The sequence below is a fragment of the Loxodonta africana genome, chromosome 18 (genome assembly GCF_030014295.1).
Source record: "Loxodonta africana isolate mLoxAfr1 chromosome 18, mLoxAfr1.hap2, whole genome shotgun sequence".
Classification (NCBI taxonomy): domain Eukaryota; kingdom Metazoa; phylum Chordata; class Mammalia; order Proboscidea; family Elephantidae; genus Loxodonta; species Loxodonta africana.
In genome coordinates this window covers 37,098,750-37,111,105 of record NC_087359.1, presented here as the reverse complement: position 1 = coordinate 37,111,105, position 12,356 = coordinate 37,098,750, and the positions used below count along the sequence as shown (strand labels likewise).

The following is a 12,356-nucleotide window of genomic DNA, read 5'->3' as shown; positions in this document are numbered from 1 at the left end:
AGAAGAAGTAAAACTGTCTCTGTTCACAGATGACATAATTCTATATATAGAAAATCCCAGAGATTCCATAAAAAAGCTACTGGAGCTAATAAATGAATACAGCAAAGTTGTAGGATACCAGATGAACACGCAAAAGTCAGTTGCGTTTCTATATACCAGTAATCTGAACAATCTGAATAGGAAATTAAGAAAACAATTTCATGTACAATATTATCTAAAGGGATAAAACACTTAGAAATAAATTCAACCAAGGAAGTGAAAGACTTATACACTAAAAACTATAAAACATTGCTGAAAGAAATGAAAGGATACCTAAATAAATCGAAAGACATCCTGTGTTCCTGGTGTTAGAGGACTCAATATTAAGATGTCAGTACTACCCAAAGTCGTCTACAGATTCAACACAATCCCTGTCAAAATTACAACAGCCTTTTTCGTGGAAATGGAAAAGCTAATCCTCAAACTTATATGGAATTGCAAGGGGCCCCAAAATGCCAAAACAATCTTGACAAAGAGAACAAAGTAGGAGAACTCACACTTCCTGATTTCAAAATGTACCATAAAGCTACAGTAATCAAAACCATCTGATACGGGTATAAAGGCAGACATATAGACCAGTGGAATAGAATGGAGAATCCAAAAAATAAACTCATACACCTACAGCCAATTGATTTTTGACTAGGGCACCAAATACATTCAGTGGGGGAAAGAATAGTCTTTTCAGCAGATGATGCTGTGACATGCCTCACAACGTGGATGAAAATTAACTCAGAGCGGATCAGTGACCTGAATATAAGAGCTAAAACCATAAAAGTCTTAGAAGAAAACGTAAGAGTAAATCTTCAGGGCCGTGTATTTAGCAGTGGACTCTTGGATATGACACCAAAAGCATTAGTAACAACAACAGGAAAAAAGTAAATAAATTGAACTTCATAAAAAAAAAAAAAAAAAAATTGGACACCAAAGGACATCATCAAGAAAGTGAAAAGACAATCCGGGAAGGGACAAAAATATTTGGAAATCTTATATCTGGTAAGGATTTAATATTCAGAGTATCTAAAGAACTACAAAATACATAAACTATAAGTCAGCAACAAAAAGACAACCTAAAATGTATGTATCTATGAATATTATTTAGCCATAAAAAGGAATGAAGTTCTAATACATGCGACAACGTGATGAACAGACCTTGAAAACATGTTCAGTGAAATAAGCCAGACATAAAAGGGCAAATGCTGTATGATCCCACTTAGAGAAATGCCTGGAAGAGGCGAATGCAGTGAGATTAGTGATTGTCAGGGGATGGGGAGAGGGGAGAATGGATAGTTAAAGCTTAATGGGTACAGAATTTCTATTTGGGGTGATGAAAGTTTGGGAAACCAACAGTGGTGGTCGCACAACATTATGACTAGAACTACTGCCACTGAACTGCACACTTAAAAATGATTCAAATGCGGAATTTTATGTCTTACATATTTTACCACAGTAAGAAAAAATATCCTTGGCTATTCTCGTGTATTTGCTTGTCCAGATGGATTTCAGAATGAATTTAATCACGTTCCGTTTTCCAGTTCCCCATGGATTTGTGAAGGAAGTTGGGGGAGACCCTGACATGGGAGTGTGTGGGCGTCTGGAGATGGAAAGGCCCCTCTCCCTTTCTGGGAAACCTTTCTCTTTTGACCTCCTGACCTCTGGTGCCCTGGAGAACAGGCAGGGACCTCTTTTCGACTGTCACCGTACAGCTCAGGTCTTAGTTTTTCCCAGACACACCTGGGTCTACCCAGGTCAGGTACACACCTGGGCGCAGCTGCGTGGGCTCAGTCACATAAACACAAGGCCCCAGAGCACCTAAAACCCAACAGCATGGGCACAAGACACTGACCTCCCAGCGGGACCCCTGCCCACCCTGAGAGTATGAGAAGGGGCTGCCCCACCTCTCTAAAGAGCCTTCACTGTGTTTCAGACAAATACAATGACTTCATCGAGGCCAATCGCATTGAAGACTCCAGGGAGCGGATGAAGACACTGCGGAAGCTGGTGAGGCAAGAGAGATGCTGATAGGCAAAAGGCACCAGTGGACTGGGCTGGGAGAGCACCACCTGTCCCAGGAGGCCCGGACCCAGTGCTGCTGATTCCCACTCCGGGCCTTAGTTTCCCCATCTATACAAGGAGGGGGCAGAGAGCGATTCTAGATTCCCATAGGTACAGCACTGGGACTCTGGAGGGCATGGGGGGAGAGTCACAGCCTGGCCACATGTCCCTCCTCTCTCTTGCCCAGATCCGGGATCTCCCAGGACACTACTATGAAACACTCAAATTCCTCGTGGGCCATCTCAAGACCATAGCTGACCACTCAGAGAAAAACAAGGTGGGTGTCGTTCCGGCATGGAATCTTGGGAAACATGGAGTTTAAGGCAATCTCTTCAGCATATTCTCAAGCCTCACTGGCCTGCCCTCCTCCTTAAAGGTCATTCTGTCCCCACCCGACCCTCTGCCCACATGCCTGCAGTGCTTCTCCCTGGAGAGCTCTCTCCTGAGCATCTGAGTCTTCCAGAGGCAGAGAACCACTGCCTCCCTGGATCTGTTGGAAGTCCATCCTCTGATCTAGCTCAGATCCCTTGCATTGCATTTTCCTACTCAAACACTTTGTATCTTCTGGTTCTGCAGTGAGGGGGTGGGATGAGGAGAGCTATAGGATTTCTCTCAGTGCTAAAATACTACACTTGGGACCTCCAACATGTCCCCACTCCAGGGCCTCTCACTGCTAGCAAGGGGAGGTGCTAACCACTCAGGGTTGCTGGGTACAGGTGTGTAGGTTCCACCGGGCCTGAGGTGAATGGGGCTAGAATCAGACCTGTGTCCTACTTGCCCAGTACCACCATGCCCGTGCAAGGGGCGTCTGGCCCCTAAGCTGGGGACAGCTCGGGGTGTGGTCAGCAACAGGGGCCTGAGGGAGGACTGGGAGGTGCTGGAGGGCAGAATATGGAGGGATGTTGACCCTGACCTGCTTCTCTCATCTGTCCAGATGGAACCCCGGAACCTGGCCCTGGTCTTTGGGCCGACGCTGGTGAGGACGTCTGAGGACAACATGACAGACATGGTGACCCACATGCCTGATCGCTACAAGATCATCGAGACACTGATTCAGCATGTAAGCAATCTGCTCTGTGTGTGTGAACTTTGAGCCTAGGCCTGTGTCCCTCTGAACACCTGGCTCCTGCTTAGCCCAAGTGGGTTCAGGGAAGGTTACACAGCTTAAGAAAATGGCACTGGGATGCTGAATGCCCTTCAGGAACAAGAGGCTGCATTTCAAGGCAAAACAGGAATGGATCCTAGAATCCCTGCCAGTCTTTTTTTTAAATTGTACTTTATGTGAAAGTTTATAGCTCGAGTTAATTTCCCATACAAAATTTATACACGTATTGTTATGTGACATTAGTTGCAATCCCTATGATGTGACAGCACACTCCCCCTTTCCACCCTAGGTGTCTTGTATCCATTCAACTAGCTCCTGTCCCTTCTTGCCTTCTCCTTTTGCCTCTGGACAGGAGCCACCCATTTGGTTTCATGTATCTGATTAAGCTGAGAAGCACACTCTTCACGAGTATGACTTTATGTTTTATAGTCCAGTCTGATCTTTGTCTGAGGAGTGGGCTTCGGGGGTGACTTTAGTTCTAGGTTAACAGAGCGTCCAGGGGCTGTGGGCTTGGCGCTTCCTCCAGTCTCAGTCCGACCATTAAGTCTGGTCTTTTTTATGTGCATTGAGTTCTGCTCCGCACTTTTCTCCCACTCCATCCGGGACTCTCTGTTGTGTTCCCTGGCAGGGGAATTCCTGCTGTCCCGGGGTGTCGGGTCCTCACCAGGAGAATCAGGAGGCTCCTGAGCTTCCAAGATTAGTGTGAGAGTCAGAGGGAGGAAGGAGGCCTGGAAAGGTGAACGGAGGCATGCCTTCAGAAGGTGGCTCCAAGGAAAGGCATGCTGTTGGAAATGGGCAGATGGGTGCATAGGAGGGGACAGAGCTCTGGCCTGGCTGCTAGTGACACCTTCCCTGCAGGCCCCACTGAGACTTCAGGGAGGTGATGGTGATACCCTCGGTGGAGGGTGGGGTGAGGTAGGATGGGGTAGGGCAGAAAGCATGGGCCTGAGGGCAGGAGTCCTTCGGGGGTCCGCACTGGTGCTTCACGTGTCTTGAGCTGGTCACCTCTGTTCTCATGGCTTCATGGAGGCACCAAGAGCCCTGTGTATTCCTGTTATTGTCCATCAAGAGATGAGAACTCTGAGTCGCCAGCAGAGGGTACTGGAGGCCTTTGTCCTCCAAAGCCAAACCCAAAGGCAGCCCAGCTGGAAGGGGCCTTAAAGTGTCCAGACCAGTCCTCGTACCACACAGAGGGTGGAAACTGAGGTGTAAAGAGGAACAGTGACTTGCCCACATTGAAAGTATTACTTGCTTCCTTGACATCTTGTGTCTGAGTGTTGCTACTGAGAGTTCTAATTACATCTGATACTTGTTCCGTTGTAGGCAATCTGTTTTGATATTTTTTCAGAAAACTTTTATCTTAAAAAAAAAAAAAAGTCTTTAAGATTCTCAAAATCACAAAGTGTGTTTAAGTGTGGGGTTTTTACTTTATTTTCTATCCTATTTGACATTTATGAGAAAGGCCTCGCCTCTTTGCCTCCCTTGTCATTTTATGGGTTGGCGGGCTGCCCCCCTGCCCAGTTGTCAGTGTGGAGCCAGGGTAGTAGACAGCTCTGGGAGCTCTAGCAGCCATCTCTGGCATTCTCCTGCCAATAGACCTGGCCGGCACTAGAGGGCGCTGATGTTTCCCTGCCTTCCAGCTTGCCATAGGGAGGGTGCCCCAGTGATGTGTTCAGGACAATGTTGGTTGAAAAACAGGCAAAAAGAGAAAAAAAAAAAAGAGAGAAGCTCTCCATAATTCTGTAACCCGTCTGTACTTGGGCCCTCTCCCACTCCAGGCTGCATTTCCCTCCCACACTGGGCCCAACCCTTTCCTCCCTGAGGGATTCTCAGTCTATGGAGTTGGGTTCTAGGATCCATCAATCTCCCTTAGAGACCTCTCCTGCGGCCAGGCCAGCCCAGGGTCTGTTGCAGAGGAGGGGTATAAAAATGGTGCCGTGGCGGGGACGTCTGACCTCCTCCAACCTCACATGGGGGCAGAATCATTATCAGCACCAACAGCCCAAGGCTGATTGCTGTGAAGTGGAGGTCGGATAATATACCTCCTTTCTCCAAACTTTTTACCGATTCTGACACCAGCCGTCCCTCCCGTGGCACTCTCTACTTCTCTGCTGGGTTCAATAATTCATTGCAATGGCCACACAGAACTCGCAGACCATATAGTTAAGGGGTTTATTAGGGATGCAACAGGTTACAATTCAGGATCAGGGATGACTCAGGATACAGTTCTTCAATCAGGACAGCTTCTCAGCTGTGCCTGCAGGCAGGCTTCTGTCTGGCCTTCGGCCCCTTGGCCTGGCCCTCTGCCCTGCTCAGGCAAGTGTTACAAAGCACTTTAGCTCCACTGATAAGTGCCCAGAGGCACCCCACTCCCCTAGTAAGCCTTGGGCCTAAAGGCCCTCAGCTCTCTAGCTCCATGGGTCAGCAAGCCTATCTCTGCTGAAAAGTGCCTGGAGGCACCCCACTTCACCAAACCTCCTGCCCGAAGGCACTCAGCTTTCTCTCTCTGTGGGCTGGGAAACCCCCTGTACCATCTCCTGCACTTCTCCTGGTTCTGCTGTCACCGTTTCTCTGCCGCTGCTTCTTGCTGTCTCTGGCCATCTTCAGTGTTAACAGCTTTTTGTCTCCTGGGTCTAGGAGGTTCTCAGCTCAGGGATTCCAGGTCCAAAGGCTACAGTCTACTCCTAGTTCTTCATTCTTGGTGGCAGTGAGGTTCCCCCTTTCTACCTCTGGGATGGCTCGCTTTAACCCTAGCAGGATGGCAACACTGACCAATCCCCTAGTTAGGGTTTCATACATCTTATTTGCATGGCCCCAGCCTCACAAGGGTGTTCCCCACGTGTCTGTCACTTTGTTGTACTGTGGGGGCTTGTGCGATGCCGGAAGCTATGCCACCGGTATTCAAATACCAGCAGGGTCCCTCATGGCAGACAGGTTTCAGCTGAGCTTCCAGACTAATACAGACTAGGAAGAAGGACCCAGTGCTCTACTTCTGCAAAGAGTTAGACAGTGAAAACCTTATGATTAGCAGCGGAACATTGTCTGATATAGTGCTGGAAGATTAGCCCCCCAGGTTGAAAGGTACTCAAAATATGACTGGGAAAGAGCTGCCTCCTCAAAGTAGCATCGACCTTAATGATGTGGATGGAGTCAAGCTTTCGGGACCTTCATTTGCTGATGTGGCACGACTCAAAATGAGAAGAAACAGCTGCAAACATCCATTAATAATCAGAACTTGGAATTACGAAGAATGAATCGAGGAAAACATCAAAAATGAAATGGAACCCGTAGAGATTGATATCCTAGGCATTAGTGAGCTGAAATGGACTGGTATTGGTCATTTTGAATCAATCTTATGGTCTACTATGCTGGGAATGACAACTTGAAGAGGAATGGGGTTGCATTCATTGTCAAAAAGAACATTCCAAGATCTATGTTGAAGTACAATGCTGTCAGTGATAGGATAATATCCATATGCCTACAAGGAAGACCAGTTAATACGACTATTATTCAAATTTGCGCACCAACCACTAAGGTCGAAGACGAAGAAATTGAAGGTTTTTACCAACTTCTGCAGGCTGAAATTGACCAAAATGCAATCAGGATGCACTGATAATTACTAATGATTGGAATGCTAAAGTTGGAAACAAAGAAGAAGGATTAGTAGTTGGAAAACATGGCCTTGGTGACAGAAACGATGCCAGAGATCTTATGATTGAATTTTGCAAGACCAATGACTTCTTCATTGCAAAACCTTTTCCACAACATAAGTGGCAACTGTACACATGGACTTCATCGGATGGAAGACACAGGAATCAAATAGACTACACCTGTGAAAAGAGACAATGGAAAAGCTCAATATCATCAGTCAGGCAAGGGGCTGACTGCGGGTCAGACCATCACTTACTCATATGCAAGTTCAAGTTGAAACTGAAGAAAATTAAAACAAGTCAACGAGAGCCAAAGTACAACCTCGAGTATATCCCATCTGAATTTAGAGACCATCTCAAGAATAGATTTGACGCGTTGAACACTAACGACCAAAGACCAGATGAGTTGTGGAATGATATCAAGGACATCATACGTGAAGAAAGCAAGAGGTCATTAAAAAGACAGGAGAGAAAGAAAAGACCTAAATGGATGCTGGAAGAGACTCTGAAACTTGCTCTTGAATGTGGAGTAGCTAAAGTAAAAGAAAAAAATGATGACGTAAAAAAGCTGAGCAGATTTCAAAGGGTGGCTTAGGAAGACAAAGTATTATGATGACATGTGCAAAGACCTGGAGATAGATAGAAGCCAAAAGGGAAGAACGTGCTCAACATTTCTCAAGCTGAAACAAAAAATTCAAGCCTCGAGTTGCAATACTGAAGGATTCTATGCAGAAAATATTAAACAACACAGGAAGCATCAAAAGAAGATGGAAGGAATATACAGAGTCACTATATCAAAAAGAACTGGTCAACGTTTAATCATTTCAGGAGGTAACATATGATCAGGAACCGATGGTACTGAAGGAAGAAGTCCAAGCTGCACTGAAGGCACTGGGGAGAAACAAGTCTCCGGGAATTGACGGAATACCAATTGAGATGTTTCAACAAACAGATGCGGTGCTGGAAGTGCTCACTCATCTATGCCAAGAAATTTGGAAGACGGCTACCTGGCCAACCGACTGGAAGAGATCCATTTATGCCTATTTCCAAGAAAGATGATCCAACAGAATGCAGAAATTATTGAACAATATCATTAATATCATATGCAAGCAAAATTTTGCCAAAGATCATTCAAAAGCAGCTGCAGCAGTATATTGACAGGGAACTGCCAGAAATTCAAGTTGGATTTAGAAGAGGACATGGAACCAGGGATATCATTGCTGATGTCAGATGGATCTTGGCTGAAAGCAGAGAATACCAGAAAGGTGTTTACCTGTGTTTTACTGACCCTGCTAAGGCATTCGACTGTGTGGATCATAACAAATTATGAATAACATTGTGGAGAATAGGAATTCTGGAACATTTAATTGGGCTCATGAGCAATCTGTACATGGATCAAGATGCAGTTATTCGAGCAGAACAAGGGGATACTGCATGGTTTAAAGTCAGGAAAGGTGTGTGTCAGGGTTGTATCCTTCCACCATACCTATTCAGTCTCTATGCTGAGCAAATAATCTGAGAAACTGGACTATATGAAGAAGAACAGGGCATCAGAATTGGAGGAAGACTTAGTAACAGCCTGCATTATGCAGATGACACAACCTTGCTTGCTGAAAATGAAGAGGACTTGAAGCACTTACTGATGAAGATCAAAGAACAGAGCCTTCGGTATGGATTACACCCCAACATAAAGAAAACAAAAGTCCTCACAAGTAGACCAATGAGCAACATCATGATAAACGGAGAAAAGATTGAGATTGTCAAGGATTTCATTTCACTTGGATCCACAATCAACACCCATGGAAGCAGCAGTCAAGAAATTAAAAGACACATTGCACTGGGCAAGTCTGCTGCAAAAGACCTCTTTAAAGTGTTGAAAAGCAAAGATGTCACTTTGAGGACCGAGGTGTGCCTGACCCAAGCCATGGTGTTTTTGCCTCACCTTGTGAAAAGCTGTGAAAGCTGAGCAATGAATAAGGAAGACCAAAGAGGAATTGACGCTTTTCAATTGTGATGTCGGTGAAGAGTATTGAATATACACCATGGACTGCCAAAAGAAAGAACGAATCTGTCTTAGAAGAAGTACAACCAGAATGCTCATTAGAAGCAAGGACGGCAAGACTACATCTCACATACTTTGGACATGTTATCCGGAGGGATCAGTCCCTAGAGGACATCATGCTTGGTAAAGTAAAAAGTTAGCGAAAAAGAGGAAGACCCTTAGTGAGATGGATTGACACAGTGGCTGCAACAATGGGCTCAAGCATAGCAACAACTATGAGGATGGCACAGGACTGGGCAGTGTTTCATTCTGTTGTGCATAGGGTCACTATGAGTCGGGACCGACTCAACCGCACCTAAAAACAACAACCTTCACAAGTGTGCCATGCACCTTATTTGTATTATTAGGAAACTATCCAATCCACTTTGTGGGCCAGAAGCACCTTATTAGTCCCACCTAGTCATTTGGTGAGAGGTATAAGACCAAGGCTAGAAGGGCGATATTAAGTAATTCACTGCACTGCCAGAGGGGACTCCTGTCTTTTTTTTTTTTAATAAATAATATTTTATTGTGTTTTTTGATGAATGTTTACAGAGCTAGTTAGGTTCTCATTTAACAATGACTACACAAATTATTCAGTGACATTGGTTACATTTTTCAGTGTGTCAGCATTCTCATTAATTCCATTCTGGATGTTTTGTATCCAGTAATCTGGTTTCGCAGTCTCCTTACCCTTTCATCTCTGCTTTAGAGTAGTTGTTGACCATTTGATCTCATATGGATGATTTTTTACAGGTGCACAGTACTCACTGGTAATATTCCTTATTTTATGAGCCTATCTCTTATTTACCTAAAAAGTGACATGGGGGGGTAGTTTCAGTTCAAGGTTTATGGAGTATCTCAGGGTGATAGTTTTGGGGAGTCCTTTAGTCTCAACAGCCATGGAAGCAGCAGTCAAGAAATCAAAAGATGGATTGCATTGGGTAAATCTGCTGCAAAGGACCTCTTTAAAGTGTTGAAGAGCAAAGATGTCACCTTGAAGACTAAGGTGCGCCTGACTCAAGCCATGGTATTTTCAATTGCATCATATGCATGTGAAAGCTGGACAATGAATAAGGAAGACTGAAGAAGAATTGTTGCCTTTGAATTGTGGTGTTGGCAAAGAATATTGAATATACCACGGACTGCCCAAAGAACAAACAAATCTGTCTCAGAAGAAGTACAACCAGAATACTCCTTAGAAGCAAGGATGGCGAGACTGCATTTCACATACTTTGGACGCATTGTCAGGAGGGATCAGTCCCTGGAGAAGGACATCGTGCTTGGCAGAGTACAGGTTCAGCGGAAAAGAGGAAGACCCTCAACGAGGTGGATTGACACAGTGGCTGCAACAATGAGCTCAAGCATAACAACGATTGTAAGGATGGCTCAGGACCAGGCAGTGTTTTGTTCTGTTGTGCATAGGGTCGCTATGAGTTGGAACTGACTCGATGGCACCTAACAACAACAACTAGTCTCAACTGGTTCAGTAAGTCTGGACTTTTTAAGAAAGACCCTTGCTTCTTGGTGTCCCCTCTTGTACCTCTCCATTCAGCACCTGAGTGGGTCCTCGGAACCGAGCAGGTTGAGGGGTCCATGTGTCCCTGTCTTCCCCCAGCCCCTTCCAACGCTGATTTCTTCACTTCCTTTTGTCTCCCCTGCAGTCAGACTGGTTCTTCAGCGATGAAGAGGACAAGGGAGAGAGAGTAAGTAGATGCAAGGGGCTGGGGAGGGGAGCGGGATCCCCCAGGTGGGGGAAGGGGCAGCAAGACTTGAGCAGGGAAGGTCCCTGCACTTGGGGCATCTCCAGTTTGATGGAGGAAAACATAGATCCTTTCCTGAGGATCCTCCAGTCTGATGGGAGAGACACAATCCTTGCCTTCATGAGCCTCCAGTCAGATGGGGGAGATACAGGCCTTGCCCTGAGGAAACCCAGTCCAGTAGCAAAGGCAGTCACTACCTGGTCTTACGTGGAAGGTATGTTGTAGGAAGCTCCAGTCTGATGGGAGAGACACAGCCCCTGCCCTCAGCTAAAGGAACAACTCAGGCCTTCAGGGAGTCCATCAGGTGTTGGGGAAGACATAAAGCAGTCTGATGGGGACCATGTAGGCCCTGCCTTCAAGAGCACCTGACTGATGAGGGAGATGGCCCTGCTTTTGGAGCCCCAGTCTGATGGGAGGGGCATGGGCTGCCTTCAGAGCACCTCATTCTGAAGGTTCCATGGACCAGCCATCTGAGGGCATACAGGCTGATCCCTGCTCCCTGTTTGCAGACCCCTGTGGATGACAAGGAGCCTCAGTCAGTGCCCAACATCGAGTACCTCCTGCCCAACATTGGCAGGACGGTGCCCCCTGCTGACCCAGGTTCCGGTGAGTTCAGGGGCTGGGGAGTGGGATGCAAGCCTGGTGGGGGTGGGGGTGGGGCTTTACATTCCTGAGGGTCCCAGATGCCCGGCCAGATGACCAGCTTCCCTGCTCTTGCCCCATTGGGCCCCTCCCCTGTCCTGCCACTGAGTCTGGGGCGTGTTAAGGCCCTCTCCTTCTGGGCAGTCCCACTTGCCCTGTGTGCCACTGCCTCTTCTGCTAGACTGCCCCACCCAGGGCTGGGTTGCAGCTTCCCTTGTTGCTTTGTTCGCCCTCCTTCACTGGTTTCCTTCCTGAGCCTTTAATTTCTCATGGGCTGGCCTTCAGGGCATGTTCTCTTTTTAATTTTTCTTCCTTTTCTCCTGCACCCCTCCACCCGTCTTCCTTCCTCTTCCCCCATGCTTCCCTCCCCCTCCCCCCACCGTGACCCTGCTCCCTCCTCTTCTCCTCCCTACTACCCCTCTCTCCCCTTCCCCACCTCCAGCGGACCTGTTGGAGATTTAAAGGGTACAGTTTGGTTTCTTGGCCTTGGTCACTAACAGTAGCGGGTGATTATAAGAAGGTGGGGCAGGCATGAGAGGCAGGGGGAAATGTCCTGGACCTCTCCCTGGTATATCAGTCACCCATGCCCAGTAAGAACCGTGGCCTCTAAGGCCCCTTCTCAGGAGGAAGGAGGCACTGGATGGAGCCAGATTCTTTCCCCTTACCAGGAAGTCTGGGCACAGGATGGCTGCCCTCCACAGCCCCCACACTCTGCCGCCTTCCCTCCATGCTGGATCTGGCCCCTCCTGGTCATCTGGCTGAGGGAAACTTGGCTGGTAGCAGGACCCAGCCTCCCCTGACACAAGTGATGCCACCTCCAGAATCTTCTCCATATCTATAGCTCCTGTATCAGTCACCCCAGGGACTGGCTCTTCCTAGTTCAAGGACAAGGGCCCCTGGTCACTCAGCCCCTAAGTCCTGCTTCCAGGGCCCCTGGTCATTCAGCCCCCAAGTCCTGCTTCCAGGGCCCCTGGTCACTCAGCCCCTAAGTCCTGCTTCCACGGTCTCTGGTCCTCTCTAGCAGGGGAAGAGGATTTACATGTCTGGAGACAATGGCCAGTGCT

The 12,356-nt window shown here is 47.2% G+C and overlaps 1 protein-coding gene across 4 annotated transcripts in view; it reads left to right on the top strand.

Annotated features, from left to right (window-relative positions):
• Nucleotides 1-12,356, top strand: part of ARHGAP23 (Rho GTPase activating protein 23) — a 53,766-nt gene that overhangs the window by 32,860 nt on the left and 8,550 nt on the right. For all 4 annotated transcript variants that reach the window (XM_064271153.1, XM_064271151.1, XM_064271152.1 and 1 more), the window contains 5 exons: nt 1,964-2,037; nt 2,279-2,368; nt 3,026-3,151; nt 10,552-10,593; nt 11,160-11,256. In XM_064271153.1, coding sequence (XP_064127223.1) covers nt 1,964-2,037; nt 2,279-2,368; nt 3,026-3,151; nt 10,552-10,593; nt 11,160-11,256 — 429 coding nt within the window. The remainder of the gene's footprint in view (nt 1-1,963; nt 2,038-2,278; nt 2,369-3,025; nt 3,152-10,551; nt 10,594-11,159; nt 11,257-12,356) is intronic.